This window comes from Pipistrellus hanaki, assembly GCF_964339955.1.
Source record: "Pipistrellus hanaki genome assembly, chromosome: 19".
NCBI lineage: Eukaryota > Metazoa > Chordata > Mammalia > Chiroptera > Vespertilionidae > Pipistrellus > Pipistrellus hanaki.
The window spans coordinates 8,550,830-8,570,336 of NC_140521.1; the positions used below are offsets into that span (position 1 = coordinate 8,550,830).

At 60.8% G+C, this 19,507-nt stretch overlaps 1 protein-coding gene across 4 annotated transcripts in view; it reads right to left on the minus strand.

Moving 5' to 3' along the window:
* Positions 1–19,507, minus strand: part of ABCB9 (ATP binding cassette subfamily B member 9) — a 33,456-nt gene that overhangs the window by 7,537 nt on the left and 6,412 nt on the right. Inside the window, exons 1-7 of one of the 4 annotated variants that reach the window (XM_084867784.1) lie at positions 16,135–16,314; positions 10,697–11,511; positions 6,285–6,399; positions 5,771–5,901; positions 4,235–4,440; positions 1,590–1,787; positions 358–465 (exon numbers count right to left, since the gene is read on the minus strand). In XM_084867784.1, the coding sequence (XP_084723910.1) occupies positions 358–465; positions 1,590–1,787; positions 4,235–4,440; positions 5,771–5,901; positions 6,285–6,399; positions 10,697–11,291 (1,353 nt within the window). In that variant the 5' untranslated portion in view covers positions 11,292–11,511; positions 16,135–16,314. Of the gene's footprint in view, positions 1–357; positions 487–1,589; positions 1,788–4,234; positions 4,441–5,770; positions 5,902–6,284; positions 6,400–10,696; positions 11,512–16,079; positions 16,315–19,507 lie in introns of those variants that run through there. The other 3 variants (XM_084867781.1, XM_084867782.1, XM_084867783.1) reach the window with 3 other exon arrangements.

The window sequence follows — 19,507 nt, forward strand, 5'->3', positions numbered from 1 at the left end:
CATGGATGGGGTCTGGCCAGCCTGGCCAGGGGGAGGGGACATGGGCGGTTGGCCGGCCTGTCTGCTGGTCGAACTCCTGGGCGAGGGGACAATTTGCATATTAGCCTCTTATTACATAGGATATACACTGAGTGGCCAGCTGATTATGCGTTCAGAGACCATCATCGTCCGGCCGCTCCGTGTACACACACACACACACAAACGTAAACAATAATGACGGTTTGTGGGGTGCTTTGGGTATGCTGCCATCATGTCCTCTGTGCTGAGGAGGAGACGGAGGCACAGAGACCCCCAGGGACTTCCCCCAGGCCACCCAGCCCTCTCGCCCCTGCACCCGGCCCCACGCCGGCCCCTCACCTCCATGCAGTCCCCCAGGACGAACTCGTAGATGATGAAGGAGATGAGGTTGCCGCTGGTCATCTGCCCGGAGATGACGAGGTGGCCGCCGTAGTAGAGGATGCTGACCTGGACCACCAGCAGCGTGAGCTGAGGGGAGGGGGGGGTCACGGCGGGAGGGGGCGGGGCTTGGCTCACACCTTCCCGGCCCCATTCCCCGGCCCGGGCCCGCACTCCCCCTGCGCTGAGCCCCAGCCAGCAGGGCCCTCCCACAGGCCAGGTGCCCGCCTGTCACTCAGGCCCCCCCCTCCCTCCCATGGAGTTTTCCCTGCAGAGGTCCCCAGGGGGGCTGGCCGCGGGCCCGGCGGAGAACAGGGCTGTCTTTGTGAGCTCCTGGCACACACACCGGACCCCAGCCCTCAGCTCGGCGAGCGGGAGCCGTCAGTCCCCGTCCTCACCGGGCGGGCAGAGCGCGGGCCCGAGAGGCTGAGCCATGGGCGGGGTCACGGAGCGAGCCGGGCCTCCCAGGGCAGCGGGTCTGTGTTTCCTCCCCCGCAACAGGCTCCCCAAAGAAGGAGCCGCGTCCCAGCACCCTAGCCCCCACCCCCACCCCATCCCCACCCCCACCCCCACCCCCACCCCACCCCGCCCCGCCCAGCGCCTGGGGCTGTTTCTCGGGGTTGGGGTGGGGGGGGAGTGGAGACAGCAGCCCTGACCACCCAGTCCAGCCCCACGGGCACCCTGCCTCGGGGAGGGGAGGGGAGGAGGGAGGAGGCTCGGCCGACCAGAGTTGGAGGCCCTTCCCTTCCTGGCTCCTCCTTCCCTCGAACCCCAAACCCTCCTCTTCTCTCGCCCAGCTGTTTCCCCGACGGGCCCGCCGTCCGGATGTGGCCGCAGACAGGACAGGGCCCAGGTGCCCCCCATCGCCCAGGGTGGGGCTGTGACCCCCATTTCTGGAAGTGAGCCGGACCCTCTCCTGGGCCTGGTGGCCTCCGTCCTTGGCCTCGGGGTGACTCCGGCCTCGGCAGGGCGCTCCCCGGCTGAGGAGAGAGCTCGGCCTGGACCCCAGGGGCAGGGGCGGCGAGATCTCCGTGGGGACATCCCCGGAGGCTGTGTTCCTTCATCTCGTGCACAGGCAGAGCGCGGGGACCGGGGGAAAGCCCCCTGCGCACGGCCGGCCGCCCCTGCGGGGACCCCGCTGAGTCCGAGCGAGGGCCCCCTCGCCGTGCCCTCGCGGCCCCGTGGGCACGCACCCCGCTGCCCCAGACGTAGTAGGTGTAGGCGGCCGCCTCCTTCCGGTTGAGCTTGTACACCTGCTGCAGCTTCTGCGCGTACACCTCGGCCTCCGCCTCCTCGTTGGCGAAGCTGCGCACGGTCTTCATGGCGCTGATGGTCTCCTCGGCCGTGGTGCTGGCGCGGGCCAGCGCACTCTGGACCTCCTTGGAGAGCCTCTGTGGACGGGGCGGGCCGAGGCCCCACGGGGACACTGTCACCACCGACCGGCCGGCCGGAGCCGGAACCTCTGCCCTTAGCTGGTGAGAGCGCTCTGCAGGGCGTCCCGGGACCGAAGGGTAGGACTGAGACCCCTCTCCCCGCTCCTGCCGGCCTGATCGGATGGACCTGGAGAACAGACTGCGGCCCGGCCGGCTGGGCATCGAGCCAGGAGCCAGGAGCCAGGAGGTCAAGGTCAGGGCACATGTCCGGGTTGCGGGTTTGATCCCCAGTAGGGGGCGTGCAGGAAGCAGCCTATCAATGATTTTTCTCTCATTGGTGCTTCTATGTTTCTATTTCTCTCTCCCCCTCTCCCTTCCTCTCTGAAATCTATAAAAAAATACATATTTTTTTGAAATACACCATTGACATCATCAACGTACAGTGAGTCACGTGAGAGCCTGAGGGTGGCACGGCAGTGCCAGAACTGCCGGCTGAGCCCTAGCCAGTTTGGCTCAGTGGATAGAGCGTCGGCCTGCGGACTGAAAGGTCCCAGGTTCGATTCCTGTCAAGGGCATGTACCTTGGTTGCGGGCATGTCCCACAAGGAATGCAGGAGGCAGCTGATGGATGTTTCTCCCTCATTGATGTTTCTAACTCTCTATCCCTCTCCCTTCCGCTCTATATAAAATCAATAAAATATATATATTATAAGAACTGCCCGCCGAGTTCCAGGTGGCGTCCGCCCCTGTCGTGTGCGGAGGGCACAGACGGCTGAGACGCGGTCCCCGGTGCATGACCCCAGGCTGCTGCCCGCGGAGGCCCTGGAAGGGGACCCTGGGCAGGGCTGCTCGGGCTTCGCCAGAGTCATCACACGGGGCTTCTCACCCCGGCCGGGACCGGCACGGGCCAGTCGTGTGACCTCTGAGTCAGCCCCGCGGTCAGAGCCTGAGGGCAGTGCCCAAGTCAGGTCTGGCTGAGGGCGGTGCGTGTGGCTTTGGGCGATGACGCGGAGGCTGAACTCAGCACTTCAGGGGCGGGGAGCAGGCCGCGGACAGAGCGCCCCGCGGCCCCGCGGACTGAGCCTGGGCGAGGCCGGAGGTGTGCACAGGCCGGCGCTGGGCGGCGGGTTCCGGGCCTGTCCTGGGGGCTGGGGCCGGCGGGGAGGCAGGAAGGGTGGGGTGGGGAGCTCAGGAAGCAGCTGGCTCCAGCTCCGGCTCCAGCCAGTGGGCGTATTTACTCTTTCCGCTCAGCGAGGGGAACGGGGAGGCCCGCGAGCCAGACGGCGGCGCGAGGGCCCTCCTGGGGGATGTGGGTCCGGGGAAGGGGCTCCTGGGGGAGCTGGCCTCGGGTCACAGACGCCAGGGGCTCCTGCGAGCTGCCCCGGGTCAGAGCCCTCTGCTCAGGAGCACCCCGCCCGCTCAGGCCTGGGCCCCTGGGGCAGAGCCCTGTGCTGCCGGCTGAACCCAGCCCGGGTCCCTGAGGGCTCTGGGCACCCACCCCTGTGGGAAGCAGAGGAGGGGGAGCCAGGAGCCTGGCCCCCAAAACCACCCTCCTGGCAGAGGCAGTGCCAGGGGCCGGCGGGGAGGGACAGCAGCCTGCCCATACCTGCACCTGGCAAGGGCCGCACTCATGGGAACCACGCCACCCGCGCAGGACAGATGCTCGACGGGAAGAGAGCGACCTTTGCACTCAGAGCGAGAACTGGAGCCCTCACAGAGGCCCGCGTCTGGCCCGGCCTCTCCCTGCCCCCGTTTCCCTCCCTCCCTCCCTCCCTCCCTCCCTCCCTCCCTTCCTCCCTCCCTCCCTGAGGCTCCTCTGAGGCATGCTCCCACCCGGGCCTTTGCACAGATGGCCGACATTGATTTCCGAGAGTAAAGGAGAAGGGGGGAGAGAGATAGAAGCATCAATGATGAGAGAGCATCATTGATCCGCTGCCTCCCACACGCCCCACACTGGGGATGGAGCCCGCCACCCGGGCGTGTGCCCTGACCGGGAATCGAACCCTGACCTCCCGGTTCACAGGCCAACGCTCACCACTGAGCCATGCGGCTGGGCGAGATGGCTGACTCTTGACTCACATGTCACCTTCTCAGAAAGATCTACCCTGTCTCCCCGGAAATAAGCCAGTGTCTTATATTAATTTTTTTTTTTTTTATCCCAACGTTGCGCTAGGTCTTATTTTCGGAGGATGTCTTATTTTCGGGGAAACAAGGTAGTTAAAGCTGCAGCTGCCCCCAGCCCCTCTCCTCCCTTCGCCGTTCTCCTGAGCTCTCCCCCTCGGTTACACACTGCGTGTTATCATGACGGCGGCCAGGGACCCTCGGTGCCCCCTGGGGGCGGGCCGTGACTGCCCGTCGGTGCGGTGGGTGCCTGGGCCGTCGGGGGTGCCGTGAAGTGTCTGTGGGCTGGCGCGTCCCCCGCCGGCCCCACAGGTCCCCCGGAGCCGCCGGGCCGCGGCCGCCTACCTTGTAGTACTTGCCGTAGACGTTGGACACCATCATGATGATGGGGAAGCCCATGAAGGTGACGAGGGAGAGCTGCCACGACAGGCTGAACATGAAGACCACCACGCCCGTGATCTTGACCGCGTTCCGCAGGAACACGTTGATGTTCTGGGAGACCAGGTCGCTGACCATGGTGGTGTCCGAGGTGAGGCGGGAGATGAGGTCGCCTGCAACAGGGGCAGTCAGCGCTCGGCGGCCCCGGGGCCTCCGGGGGGCGGGGGGGATTGGGGGGCAGGGACACTGAGGGGAGGCACCGGGGAGCCTGGGGGCCGGGAAGATGACTCAGTGCCCCCTCGAGGGCTGCTCTGAGCCCAGCCCCTGCCACCAGCACTTTGTGCGTCAGACCCTCAGCACAGTGCCACGGGCACTGCCGCTCAAACCCGTGCCTCCCGGTCCCTGGAGGGGGTGCTGCCTGCTTCCCTCAGACACGGGAATAACCAGCCGGGCTGCGGAGGGAGGAGCGGAGGCCTGCACCCGGTGCTGGGCCCCACGGGGTGGCTACTCCTATTGCGCCCATTTTAGAGATGAGAATACAGAGGCCCAGGGGTCGTTAGCAAGCGGTGGAACCAGGTCTTGGACGTGGGCCCGTCAGTCTCAGAGACGGTGATCTGGGCCGGGTGCACTGCTCTGCCCCGTAGCCCCCCTCACTTACCCCCACCTCACTCACCTCCCTCACTCACCCCCCTCACTCACCCCCCTCGCTCACCCCCCTCGCTCACCCCCCTCGCTCACCCCCCTCACTCACCCCCCTCACTCACCCCCCTCACTCACCCCCCTCGCTCACCCCCCTCACTCACCCCCCTCATTCACCCCCCCTCGCTCACCGCGCCCCCCCGGCCCACCCCCCCACCCCCCCTCGCTCACCCCCCTTCGCTCACCCCCCTCACTCACCCCCCCTGCTCACCCCCACCTCACTCACCCCCCTCGCTCACCCCCCTCGCTCACCCCGAGGATCTGGGCCCTGCCGGCGCAGGCCTGGGTGGCAGTGGGAAGCCAGGCCCTGGCTGCTGCAGGGACCTCGGTGGCCTGGCCGGGGTCCCACAGTGGCTGCAGCTCACACCAGAGCCTCAGCCAGCAGGCCGGCCTCGGGCCTGAGCCCGCCTCCCGGGACGAGGCCACTGGAACTGGGCGGCGGAAACGCCAGCATCGCCGAGACCACAAACGTGCCGGTCTGCTTTCTCAGCAGGAGGCAAGCCCACCCAGCACAGCCCGGCCCCAGGCCCCAGGCCCCCCAGGCCCCAGGCCCCCCAGATCCCAGGCCCCAGGCCCCCCAGGCCCTCAGGCCCCCCAGGCCCCCCAGGCCCCCCAGGCCCCCCAGATCCCAGGCCCCAGGTCCCCCAGGCCCCCCAGGCCCTCAGGCCCCCCAGGTCCCCCAGGCCCCCCAGATCCCAGGCCCCCAGGCCCCCCAGACCCCCCAGGCCCTCAGGCCCCCTAGACCCCCCAGGTCCCCCAAGCCCCCCCAGGCCCCAGGCCCCCCAGACCCCCCAGGCAGCCCACCTGTGCGGTTCTCGTCAAAGAAGCTCGTCTCCTGAGACACCAGCGAGCGGAAGAGGCAGTTCCGGAGGCGAATGTTCAGTCTGGCAAATATGAGGGTAAAAATGCCGCCCCGAATACCTGCGGCAAATGAGCTAATTGCAGATAAGAGATGTTATACATGGCACGCCGTCCTTCCGGCACCCCCCTCCCCCCCCCCGCCCGCTGCCCCGCTGCTGGCAGGCCCGGCCCGACCCTGACCCCTCCCAGGGCTCCGTCCCCAGCGGGAGCGCGAAGAGGGGGCTGGTTTACCAGCGGGACCCCTCGAGGGCGCACAGGCTGGCCCGGGGGACCAGACGGGGGAGCCTGGAGGAGGGTGTGGCTCAGCCACATGGACATGGTTACTATGGTGACCAGCAGAGGGCCGGGCCCTCCAGCAGCATTCCTGGGGCCCCTCTGGCTCATTCCCCATCCCCCCAGGAGCCGCCCGCCCTCTGCCCGCTGCACTGCGTGGCCGGGCGGCCGGCGGGAGGGCTACCTGCCGAGGGCCAGCAGGCACATGACCACGATGGCCGTGCTGAACTGCTCCATGCTCTTCTGGATGACGATGCCGTCGATGGCGCGGCCGGTGTAGTAGGGCAGGAACGTCTCTCCTGCGGGAGACGGGGCTCAGGGGGCGTCTGCGGCGGGGAGCCCGCACCCTCCCTCCCGAGCCCCCCACAAACTCTGCTCTCCCCAGGGGGGGGGCTGGGGGGCGGTACATGCCGAACGCCCCCACTTTTCAGAGAAGAGCCACAGGAGGCTCGGGAACTGCAATCTGAACCAGTGCGTGAGGATTAATCACAGCTACCAGGCACCAGCCACGGGCCACGGGGCCACAGAGCCACGGGGCCACAGGGCCACGGCGCCACAGAGCCACGGGGCCACAGGGCCACGGAGCCACGGGGCCACAGAGCCACGGCACCACAGGGCCATGGGGCTAAGGGGCCCAGGCAGCACTGCATTCCCTCCGCAAGACTTTTTTTTTTTTTAAATATATTTTATTGATTTTCCACAGAGAGGAAGAGAGAGGGATAGAGAGTTAGAAACATCGATGAGAGAGAATCATCGATCAGCTGCCTCTTACACACCTCCACTGGGGATGTGCCTGCAACCAAGGTACATGCCCTTGACCGGAATGGAACCTGGGACCCTTCAGTCCGCAGGCTGACGCTCTAGCCACTGAGCCAAACCGGTTTCGGCATCCACACAGACTCTGAGGTTGGTCGCTGTCACCCCACCTTACAGCTGAGGAGTGAGATGGCGCTCACTCAGGCTGCTTTCTGGCTGGCGGGTTCAGAGTGCATTCTACAGCCTCGGTGAAACTGGCATCCTGGCTGGGAACTGTACCTGATTATTCCCTACGCATTTGTCATCTACCCTGTGGGATGTGGGGATGTCACAGAGCTGGAATGGGAGACTCAGAGGGGCTGGGTGATTTGCCAGAAGTCACACAGCAAATAAGAGGAAGGGCCAGGACACAGTTCCAAACCAGCTTCCAGTTTGGGGGGGGTGTCTTTCCTTGCCCATCCCTCCCCCAAATTCGGATGCCCACTCGCATGCTACGGGAGTGATGGATGGGAGTGGAGTGTGGCCAGACCAGGCTGGGTCCCCTTTCTGCACGGCAGGTCTCTCCAGAGGCCACGGCCTGGTCTGACCACGCTCAACAAAGGTCAGGGAGTGAATCCTGGGCAGCTCCACAGGGCTGGCCTGTGGGGTTCTGGCGCCCTCTGCTGGTGGTGGCACAGGGACCGTAGGTGGCAGTCGCCATGGAGTCTCCAGCAGCCGCTGTGGAGTCCGGCCTCAGCTCACCCACCCGGGAGAAGGGGCATCCGCCAGCTCCTGCAGCAGCTGGCCCAGCCAGCTCCGGGGAGTGCCAGTGATGACCGTACGGAGCCCGTACCGGGTGCGGGAGCCGTGCTGAGCAAACCCCCTCGTCCAATCTGCACTAGAACCACACGGACGGAACTCTCCAGTCAGCAAACCCCCGGCTCTGCCTTCAGAGGGTTTCCAGAATCCGACCACTTCTGCTGCCCCTCCTGCCCCGCCCTGTCCAGGCTGCCGACCGAGCCTGGCCCCTCAGCAGCAGCTCCCGGCCCTCCCCGCTCCGCCCTCGCTCCATCAGCCCCTCCGCCCGGTGGACAGCCCGCGCTGGTGAAACCGAAATAAAACCTTGTCGTCCCTCAGCTCAAAACAGTCCGACGGCTGCCATCGCATCCGGGAGAATGGTCAAAGGCCCCTCCGGGCCCGTGCCTGCCCTGGCTTCACCCTCCGCGCCCCCCTCGCTCCCCGCCCCAGCCACACCGGCCTCGGGCTGTCCCTGCCCCAGGGCCTTCGGACAGGCTGTTCCTGCCGGAGGAGCGCCGTCACCCACACGTCTGCTCCCTCATCTCTTTCAAACGCCTCCCAATAATCCTGCAGCTGTGCTGTTCTTCTTCCCATTTTACAGATGAGGAAACCGAGGCTCGGAGAGACTAAGTCACCTGTCCAAGTGTATGTAGTTGGGTTGCCATGAAACTCATCTTTAAGAATGTCAATTTGGCCTTAACTGGTTTGGCTCAGTGGATAGAGAGCCGGCTTGAGGACTCAAGGGTCCCGGGTTCGATTCCGGTCAAGGGCATGTGCATTGGTTGCAGGCACATCCCCGGTAGGGGTTGTGCAGGAGGCAGCTGGTCGATGTTTCTCTCTCATCGATGTTTCTAGATTTCTATCCCTCTCCCTTCTTCTGTGTAAAAAATCAATTATATATATATATATATATATATAGTGGTCCCAATACTCACAGGTGCTAATATTTACTGAGAGCTTTCTCTGTGTTAGGAGCTGTCCGAGGTGCCTTAACTTGTTCACTCCCTGGCCCTCACAAGCCCCAGTGCGGTGGGCACCGTTACCCCCTTTTACAGCTGACGAGGCTGAGACAGAGAGGTGAAGTGACTGGCCTGAAGTCACACAGCGGTTAAGGGGCCGGGACTGAGAGGACGGAGGGTGGAGAGCGAGAGGGAGGGCCTGCAGGCCCGTGCCGCCTCCGGGTCTGCCTGTCCTCTTTGGGAACAGTCTGGCTTGTGGCCACTCCCAGACTGTGTCCCTGTGAGTTAAGCATGTTACGACTCGTCACAGCCAACAATCCTGAGCGCGGACCCTGCCACACTGGGCTTTGAACTCGACCTTTTCCTGTTTTTATTCCAGCTTTACAACATCGTGCAACAGGGACACTAACCATCCCTGCTCCACACAAGAAGAAGGAGGGGGCTCTGACAGTGGATAACGTGCCCACAGTCACAAAGCCAGGGAAGGAACAGGACTGGGTAGCTCAGTAGGTTAGAGCCGTGGTCGGCAAACTGCGGCTCGAGAGCCATATGTGGCTCTTTGGCCCCTTGAGTGTGGCTCTTCCACAAAATACCACGGCCTGGGCGAGCCTATTTTGAAGAAGTGGCGTTAGAAGAAGTTTAAGTTTAAAAAAAAATTTGGCTCTCAAAAGAAATTTCAATTGTTGTACTGCTTATATTTGTACTGCTTATATGTTGACTAATGAGTTTGACTACCACTGGGTTAGAGCATCAGCCCAATACACCACAGTTGTGGGTTCAGTCCCGGGACAGGGCACATACACGAATCAGCCAACGAATGATAAATAAATGGAACAAGAAATCAATGTATCTATCTCATCAGTAAATAAAAACTAAAAACACTGGGCTAGTGCCCAGGCCTTGCTGGAGGGTGGCTTTTGAGCCGTTTGGACCGACAGCAGCAAATACATGTTACACCACACGGGCACACATACCTGAAACAAAAGTCCCACGAAACAATGCTTCATCTTACCGCAGGCAACAGCCTCGAATGGCCTTTTTCTATTCTGCCTCATTACAAAAAAATGCTGGGACTCAGAGCTCCCACTTCCAGGAATTTATCCTATTTATACCCACGGCTATAGGAAATGTGTATGAATAGGGTTACTTATTGTAAGAGAAGAAAACTCAAAACCACCCAAGAGTCCAACCTCAGGAGACGGAACTAAATAATCGATGGTGTAACCACACAGTGGACTTTTATGCAGCCGAATCAAAGAACGAGACAGTGATTGGAAAATTCCAGAATATATTGTTGAGTGAAAAAAGCAGGACAGCCGAAGCCGGTTTGGCTCAGTGGATAGAGCGTTGGCCTGCGGACTGAAGGGTCCTGGGTTCGATTCCCGTCAAGGGCATGTACTTTGGTTGCAGGCACATCCCCGGTGGGAGGTGTGCAGGAGGCAGCTGATCCATGATTCTCTCTCATCGATGTTTCTAACTCTCTATCCCTCTCTGTAAAAAATCAATAAAAATAAAAAATTTAAAAAAAAAGCAGGACACAAAACATGGTGAGAGATGGAGCGAATGCCGGGTTGGTGTTCCTGTCTGTCTGTGGCTGCATCTGGGAGCAGATATGGGAAATGAACCCAAGTTTTTCCTGCCCCCTTGGAAGATTCCGGAACTCTTTCCTGTAGTTAGCTCTGGGGCTCAGGGTCCGCCAGAGGCAGAATGAGGAATGAAACACACCTGTGTTTACCGTCCCAGGTCAGTGTGATATTCAGCCATGTAAGTAAATGCTAACATTCACGAGGACAGAGGAGGCGTTTACCACCCTACAAAACCGGTTTCCAGCCGAAACCGGTTTGGCTCAGTGGATAGAGCGTCGGCCTGCGGACTGAAGGGTTCCGGGTTCAATTCCGGTCAAGGGCATGTACCTTGGTTGCGGGCACATCCCCAGTGGGGGGCGTGCAGGAGGCAGCTGATCCATGATTCTCTCTCATCGATGTTTCTGGCTCTCTATCCCTCTCTCTTCCTCTCTGTAAAAAGTCAATAAAATAGATATATAAATTTTTTTAAAAAGCCGGTTTCCTGGGTGCCCGCGGCCCGAGGGGGCGCACTCACTCACCCAGAGCCGCGATGATGAGGAAGAAGGAGGCTGCCACGAGGAAGGCCAGGTCGGGCTTGGTGTAGGACAGCAGCTTCTGCAGCGTGGCCCCGGACGCCTGCTCGGCCGCCGCCGGCTGGTCCTCGGCCTCGGCCTCGGCGCCCGCCCCGGGCTCCAGGGCCTTGGCGCCCGGCCGCACGGCGGACAGCAGCCGCCACAGCAGGAAGGAGGCCCCGAGCGAGACGTAGGTCCAGGCGAAGAGGGCCCAGAACCAGGGGTCCCGCACGGGCTTGCGCACCTCGGAGAAGAGCAGCAGCTTCACCACGGCGTAGATGCCCACGAGGAGGCACACCAGGGCGATGACCATCCAGGAGGCCCGCAGCCGCCGCGGCCCCAGCGCGCTGTTCTTGGCCACGCCGAGCGTGGCGCCCAGCAGCAGGCAGCTGCGGTACAGGCAGGCCGCCCACAGGTCCAGCACCGAGTCGAAGACGTTGAAGTGGCGCACATCCTCCAGCAGGCCGCGGTCTGGGCGGCTGAGGACGTAGATGGCCGTGGTCACGCCGATGTCCGCCGTCATGAAGGCCAAGGTCGCCGCCACCGCCTTCCACAGCTGCATCCTGCCGGCGGGCGGGCGGGCGGGCGGGCGGGCGGGCGGGCGAGCGGGCGGCGGGCAGGGGGCCGGGACAGGCTCTAGCTCACGGCGGGCAGTGCCATCCTCTGCGGGCGAGGCGGGCCCCGTGGGGGCAGAAGGGCGAGGGGTTCCAGGTGGCTGGCTGCCTCCTGGCTGTGTGGCCTTGAGGGGGTCCCGCAGCCCCTCTGAGCCTCAGTTTCCTCGTCTGTAAGACAATAAGAGAAGGGGCGTTGGGAAGATGCCGTTTGTTCAAGGACTGGTTCCTGAGCGCCCCCTGTGGGCCAGACCCTGTTCTCTGTATTGGGGATTTCACAGTGAACAAAAATAACAGCCCTGACCGGTTTGGCTCAATGGATAGGGCGTTGTCCTGCAGACTGAAGGGTCCTGGGTTCGATTCCGGTCAAGGGCATGTACCTTAGTTGCGGGCACATCCCCAGTAGAGGGCGTGCAGGAGGCAGCTGGTCGATGTTTCTCTCTCGTCAATGTTTCTGGCTCTCTATCCCTCTCCTTTCCTTTCTATAAAAAGTCAATAAAGTATACATTTAAAATAAATAAATGACAAAGACCCCTGCTCTTGTAGAGATGACACACTCATGCTAGAAACAGGTAATAGACAGCGGAAGCAGATGATTTAGCATAGGGCTGGGGATAGGGCTGGCTGTGGGGAGGAAGTGGGGAAGGGGTGGAGGGCCGCGGGGCTGCGGGTGATTTTATACAGGGGTGCCAGGGAGCGCTGAGCTGTGAGGGCAATGCTTGAGCAAGACTGAAAGAGGCGAGTGAGTCCGCCAGGTGGCTCTCTGGGGAGAAGCACCATGTGCGGGTGGAGCACACAGGGTCGGAGGCCCGAGATAGGACTGTGCGAATACGCTAAGGGAGGAGGCGAGGAGGCCCCAGGGGTCAGAGAGGTAAGGGGCCAGGGGCCTAGGACTTGGCGGATGAAATTGAGGTTGAGCAAAGAGTACAGTGAATGGCTGCTGTTTGACTACAACTGTCATTGCCGCTAATTTCTCTGAACCCGTTTCCTCATTCGTAAGACGGTAGCATGAATATCTGGGCCCAGTGCCTGGAACATATAATAATAATTGCGGCTGGTTGTTATCAGCGTATACAGGGGGTGCTTAATAAATGCCTGTTCCCTTCTCTCCTCCCCAAATAAACTTGTATCTTCTTAGACCAAGAGGGGGTGGCTGTAGGCCCTGGAGCAACCCAGGGACTTTGACATGTGCCCGGAAGTTTCCAGAATCTTGGGCCCTCACCCCCAGCCCTGGAGCTTGATGTCTGCTTTGTCTAAAGCAGCCCTGACAGTGAGGCCCAGAGGACTCAGCCCCGGAGGCCCCAGGAGCCGCAGGGACCCTGCGGGACGCGGGCCTGGAGGTGTGAGTGTGGGAGAGGGGCAGGGCTGGGGCGAGCCTCCGAATGCTGCCTCTTGACCTGGGTCTGTCCCTGTCTCTTGGGGTTTTTATTAGCCCATCTGCCAAACGGGATAAGGAAAGGGGTGAGGCGTGGGGCAATAGGAGGAGTGGCCAGAGTGACAGAAACACCGGGCCGGTGCTTCCGCATCCCCATTTACAGGTGGGTAAACTGAGGCACCGAAAGGCCAGAGCATATGCCCAGTATCGCTCTGCCGATAGAGGCCCACGCCAGGGCCTGGGCCTGCGTGTGAGGGTCCCAGCAGCTGCCTCGGCCCCTGCGCCGCCCGCCGGGCACACAGCCGGTGCTCAGTCACTGTGAGGGTGATCTGCCGACTCAATCCTCCCAACGGCTTTGTGAGCCGTGGGCTGACATCACCCCCATTAGCAGGTGGGGAAACTGAGGCCCAGAGCGGTAACTCCCTTGCCGAGCCCCCACGGCTGGGGAGCTGCAGAGCTGGGATTTGAACCCGCACCGCTGAGCCAGAATGCTCGTCGATGCAGCAAGTGCTTGCAGGGAGCGCTCCTCTGAGGAATGGAGCGTACAGGAGAGGGCACCGCCACAGGCGCTGGGGACAGGCATGACGACCACAATGACAGCAACGACGATGGCACTCACGGAAGTCGGCGTGTGCCTGGCACCGTCCTGAGTGAAGTGCATGCCCGGATGCTCACGCAAATCCTAAGAGGTAGGTTCTATGGTCCCCATTTTACAGAAAACTGAGACCAGAGAGGGTAAGGGACCTGTCTCAGGTCACACAGCTAAGAAGCGGCAGAGCTGGAGGCGAACGGACCCAGGCTGTCGATTCCCAAAGTCCTAATCCTTCCAAACGCCCTCTCCCAGGGACAGGGGAGGGGTCTGGGGTGCCGAGAGGACCCAGGGGCCTGCTGGTTCCCTGAGCCCGGGCCCTGCCTGCACACCAGCGCACCGGCAGGCTCCAGTCTGTCCCAGGGAAGGCGGTGGCCTGGTCAGCAGCCGCCCCTCCCACGGAAGCCAGGGCAGAGCGGGATCAAAGGGGTGGGGGCGGGGGAGACACCCCCTGCCAGGCCCGTGCCCCGCCCCCAGCCCTGGCGGGGCGGCCAGTTCAGCTCCTGCCTGCTGCAATGCAGAGGCCCTGGAGTGGGTGAGGGAGCCGGAGCCCAGGGAGGGTGCTGTTGGCCTGGAGCGGCCGCGGCGACAGGCCTCCTGGCCAAGCCATTGCCGGCTGCCAGGGCCCCGCAGCCACGTTCCTGCTGCTCCCCTCCTGGGGGCACAGGGAGTCCCTCAGCCCCCAGAAAGATTCTGGGGCTCAGACGTGGGGCCGGAGGAGATCTGCCAGAGACTAGCTCATGGGCTTGCTGGCTGTCCCTGCCCCCACTTCCCCGCCCCCTCAGCCACTGGGGAGCTTCCTTCCTGCACCTCTGCTGTGGGTGATGTCAGCCCCATCACACAGCCGCTGGGGAGGCCCGGTTGATTACGCCGACACAAATAAAAATTTGCATCCCAGCATCACGCACTATCGGGATGTGTTTGACGGAGGGAGAAACTGAGCTCCAGACGGGGAGGCAGCGAGGTGTGCCTGGGGTCACCCAGCCCGCGGGCGGAAGAGCAGTGACAGCACCGGGGGCCCCGGTCCCCAGGTGCCCGGTCCTCCTCGTCCCGGCTCAGATGGGGCCGAGTCCAGCTGGGGTCGGGTTACAGCCCTCAGTGGGGACAGGCCACTCGGTTATTTTTCAAGTGACTGAGCGGCACGGGGGAGGGGACCAGACCACGAGCCGTGACCGTGACCATGACCACGACCGTGATGGTGAGGAGGGGAGGATGAGGGCCACAGGACCGCCTGGAGGCATGGCCCTTCTCCTCCTGCCTGAGCCGGGGGACTCGGCCAGGGGAGGCTGGAGGGCAAATCGTGTATGTGGGTGGCCCCAGGGACAAGCACAAGGCAGTGGCTGGAGGCCAGAACAGACACTGCCCTGGGCCTGGCCTGGCCCAGGACGACGGGGGGCAACTGGCCTTGACCCCAAATACTGGATGAGCCAGGGACCCTATCCCACAGGGTCCTGTCAGTCAAAGGCTTTTCTTCCCAGAGGAAGACATGGAGGTCTGGGAGCCTCCAGCTATCAGCACAGCGCAAAAGGAAAGCCCGGAACAGCCAGCCAGGAGATAATTAATAATAATAATAATAATAATAATAATAATAATTACATTCACAACAGCTGCCCATTAGGGGGTGATGCTGAACGCTTTGCATCTCCGTTAATCCTCACCACCACCCTAAGGCGGGCGGATGGGTGGACGGGCGGACGGGCTGTCAGTCCTCACTGTTGTCATCCCCATTTTACAAACGGGCACAGAGGCCGGGGGAAGTTAAGTGACAGGCAGAGAGCAGGCCGAGGCAGGACTGAAACTCACCACTCCCCGCTCTGCGGGCGGGGGAGGGGCTGGCCCAGGGACCAAAAGAACAGGATCCCGCAGGGCCTGCTGGCCCACGGCCAGCTCCGTCCCTCACCCGGTGAACGTCTCACCCCCGCGGCCAGGCATCACCCAGGCCGGGAAGGCTGTTGGTGCTCAGGGGACCCGGGCTGGCCGGGGCCAGGTCCAGGGGATGGTGCCACCATGGGGGTCTCCGGCCACATGGCCAGGACGGACGGACGGACGGACGGACGGAGCTGGGTCCACCACGCTGGTTGCATCCTGGCTCCCAGCGCCGCTGAGCCCCCGCCTCCCACGCTCTGGCGGCTCTGGCGAGGCGAACGGGAGCCGCGTGGCCCTCCTACGACCGTCCTCTTGCCACTTGGCTTTGGTCCCTCCTGACGAGGGGCACGGACGCCAGCCTATCTCCAGGGGGTGGGGCCGCGGGCAGAGGGCAGGGAGTCCTGTCAGACAAGCTTAAAGCTGTCTGGATGAAGACTGGGAGTGGGACGGGGCACCCTGTTCCAACAGAGCCCCAGGGATAAGGGGGCGGGGGAGCGGGAACCTACAGGCCTAACTGCCAGGGTGAGCGCATGAGGCCACGGCCCGCTGGGGAGACTGAGGGAAGGGGCTGGCCAAGGTGGGCAGACTCAGGAGAACCCCCTGGCGCTTAGGATGTGTGGGCAGGCCCCGCTGCGGGGGCCAGGGAGCCCTCAGAAGACAAGTCAGCCCCATCCTGGGGCGAGGACAGACACCCCAGGATCCTTCCCAAAGGCGTTCCCACCATTTCCCAAGAGCCGGTGGCGCCTGAGGGGTTAAAAAAACGCAACATTCACCCTGCGGGTGGGCGCGGAGAGGATGCTGCGGGCCGGGGCGCTCGGACCAGCGGCCGGGGAGACCCTCCGGAGGGTGCCTACTCCACCCCGGGGGAAGGGGGACCCCGACGCCCCCAGCCTGCGCCCCGCTTGGTACCTTGGCCTGGAGGGGACCCAGGCCGGGGTCCCGGCGCCGCGCCCTCACCCGTTACCTGAACCGGCACCAGGTGAGCCGTGAGGAGGGGGCGCAGGGGCTCGGATCGTGGGGGGCACCTCCGCGCCGCTCATGGGAGACCGGCCCCCGGCAGCGCCGGCTCCACCGGCCAGCTCCGCTCCTCCGCCTCCGCCTCCGCCTCCGCCCGCCGGGCTGCGCGGCGGCAAGGTCGGAGCCCAGCGGGGCGGGCCGGGCCGGCTGACAGGTGGGGCGGGGCCTCCAGGAGGCGGGGCCTCCGGCGGGGGCGGGGCCACAGCTGGCCGCCCGCCCACCTGCGACAGGCCCCGCCCCTCTGCGCCGCCGGGCCCTTCTCCACGCAGGGAAAGGGCCTCCGAACTGGACATTCTAGGGCGGGACTCCGGCGATCCATATAATGAAGGAGCCAATTCTATGTGCTGGAAGGGAATACACTTTATGGAGAAAACTAGGGCAGAACCCGGCCTGCGTGGCTCAGTGGTTGAGCCTCGATCTATGAACCAGGGGGTCACGGTTAGGGTCCCAATCAGGGCGCATGCGGAGGGCTGTGGGCTCGAGCCCCAGTGTGTGGGGCGTGCAGGAGGCAGCTGGTCACTGATTCTATTTCATCATTGATCCTCATCATTTCATCCTCTCTGAAATAAATAAAAATATATTTTTAAAAATTAAAAAGGAAATAAAAATAGGGCAGAGTAGCAGGGGACTGGGAGAGGGGAGGCAGCACTAATGGACTGGGTGCTGGGTGCTGGGTGCTGGGTGCTTGGAGTCCAGCTGAGTGTGGAAAAGAGACGACCTCCCCCATTCCCCCTCCTTTGGGAAGCGGGGAGACAGGAAATCAAATAAACACACGGGGTGACTTCGGACACTTTATTTAAAGGAAATAAAACAGGTGCAGCATGGGCTATGTGGCCGGGAAGGGTGAGAGGTGAGAAGGGGGAGCCTGGGAGGGTCTGGAGGAAGCTGTCCCAGGCGCAGCTGAAAGGCTCTGCCTGGCCGCTGGCCACTGAGGAACAGAGGGTCCCTGCGCCTGACCCAAGAGCCAGGGAGAGCAGGCCAAGGCCCAGAGGGGCAGCAGCGGGGCACGTATCTCCACAGCCCTCCTCCTTCAGCCAGTAAAACGCCCTCTGATTTATCTAGTTGTATTTCTTGAATATATTTTTTATTGATCTCAGAGAGGAAGGAAGTGGGGGAGAGAGGTAGAAACATCAGTGATGAGAGAGAATCATTGATCAGTTGCCTCCTGTACGCCCCGCACTGGAATCGAGCCCGCAACCTGGGTTATGTGCCCTGACCGGGAATCAAACTGTGACCTCCCGGTTCACAGGTCGACACTCAACCACTGAGCCGTCCTGGCTGGGCAAGTGCCCTCTGATTTAACACTGCCCCCAACAGCCGGGCTAGCATGGCTCGGTGGTTGAGCATGGACCTGACTCAGGAGGTCAAGAATTATTGATGTTTCTATCTCACTCTCCCTTCCTCTCTGAAATCAATTAAAAAAAATTTTTTTTAAAAAATAAAACAGCCTCCGCTAGTCACATGGGAGAGCCTCTTTCAAGGGGAATGTGGAGAAGTTCAGAATTTAAAACACACTTTTTTTCTTAACCCGGTAGGAATTTCTTCTATAGACAGACTTGTAGAGGGGAGCAAAGGTACTGGCTTGTGGACAGTTGCTGGAGGAGCAAAGTCTGGAAGTGACCTAGATATCCTCCCGACCACAGGGGACTGGCCGGATAATTACACAGCATCGCTCATCGGAATACCGCACGGCAGCGGAGACAATCTAGGACCCTATCTACACCTGCTTACGCAAAGGTACGGAATGACCTAAATGTACGGGGTCAAAGCCGGGGACAGAGCCTGGCTGGGTAGCTCAGTTGCCCCTAGAGCAGTGTTTCCCAACCTTCTCTCATGATGAGAATCACCTGGTGGAGTTGTTAAAACACAGATTCCTGAATCCCAACTAAGAAGTGCTAAACTAGGATTTTTGAGAACATATAGGTAAAATTGCATACCTAACTTAGTGCTCTGTATATAACATCTGTCTTAGAGCACTGGTTAAGTATACAATTTTACCTATATGTTCCCAAAAATTCTAGTTTAGCACTTCTTAGTTGGGATTCAGGAATCTGTGTTTTAACAACTCCACCAGGTGATTCTCATCATGAGAGAAGGTTGGGAAACACTGGCCTAGAGCATCACCAACTGACACACCAAGGTTGCAAGTTCGACTCCTGGTCAGGGCACATACAAGAATCAACCAATGAATGCATACATGGAACAAGAAATCAATGTGTGGTCTCTCTCTCTCTCTCTCTCTCTCTCTCTCTCTCTCTCTCTCTCCCTCCTTTCCTCTCTCTCTCAAAAATATATATATATTTTTAAATATACTTTATTGATTTTCCACAGAGAGGAAGAGAGAGGGATAGAGAGTCAGAAACATTGATGAGAGAGAATCATTGATCAGCTGCCTCTTGCACACCCCTACTGGGGATGTGCCCGCAACCAAGGTATCGAACCCGGGACCCTTCAGTCCGCAGACCAACGCTCTATCCACTGAGCGAAACCGGTTTCAGCTCAAAAATTATTTTTAAAAGGACAGAATACAGTTGAAGTATGTTACTGTTTGTGCAAAAACAAAAGCAAGTATATGATGGCACCTGAGAGCTTATTTTGGATGAAATACCTAAAAGTCAGAGTGGCTCAGATCTGGGTCCAGATCTAGGCTCTGTCGCTCTTGCTATGTGAAAACAGCCAACGCGACACTGAAGGAGAAATACAAAGCCAGGGGACTGACGCTCCCCGACGTCAAGACTTACTGCAAAGCTGCAGAAGTGAACGCAATGTGGTCTTGAGCAAAAAATAGACAGATCAATGGGATAGAACCGAGAGCCCAGAAATAGACCCACATAAAAACAGTCAACTGATCTTTGACAGAGAACCAAAGGCAATACAATGGGGCAAAGGTAATTTTTTTCAACAAACGGTGAACAAAGCAGGTGAACAGACAAACTGGGTTCCATCCAGACAATGGAACGTTATTCGCCGCTAAAAAGAAATCTGTCAAGCCACGAAAATACATGAATGAACCTCGAATGCTTATTTCCCCAGTGAAAGAAGCCAGCCTGAAAAGGCTACAAATTGTGGAGACAGTAAAAAAAAAAAAAAAAAAAAAAAAAAAAAAAAAAAAAAAAAAGGTCAGACTTACGAGGGGTTAGGAGAAGGGAGCAGTGAATAGACAGAGCACAGAGGAATTTTTAAAATTAAATTTATTGTTTAGGACTGCAATGGTGGCCACACGTCATTATACAGGGCCACAAACCAGATTCTATAAAACCCCACGAGGGAACCCTAATGTATACCATGGACTTTGGATGTGTCAATGGGATTTCACTGAC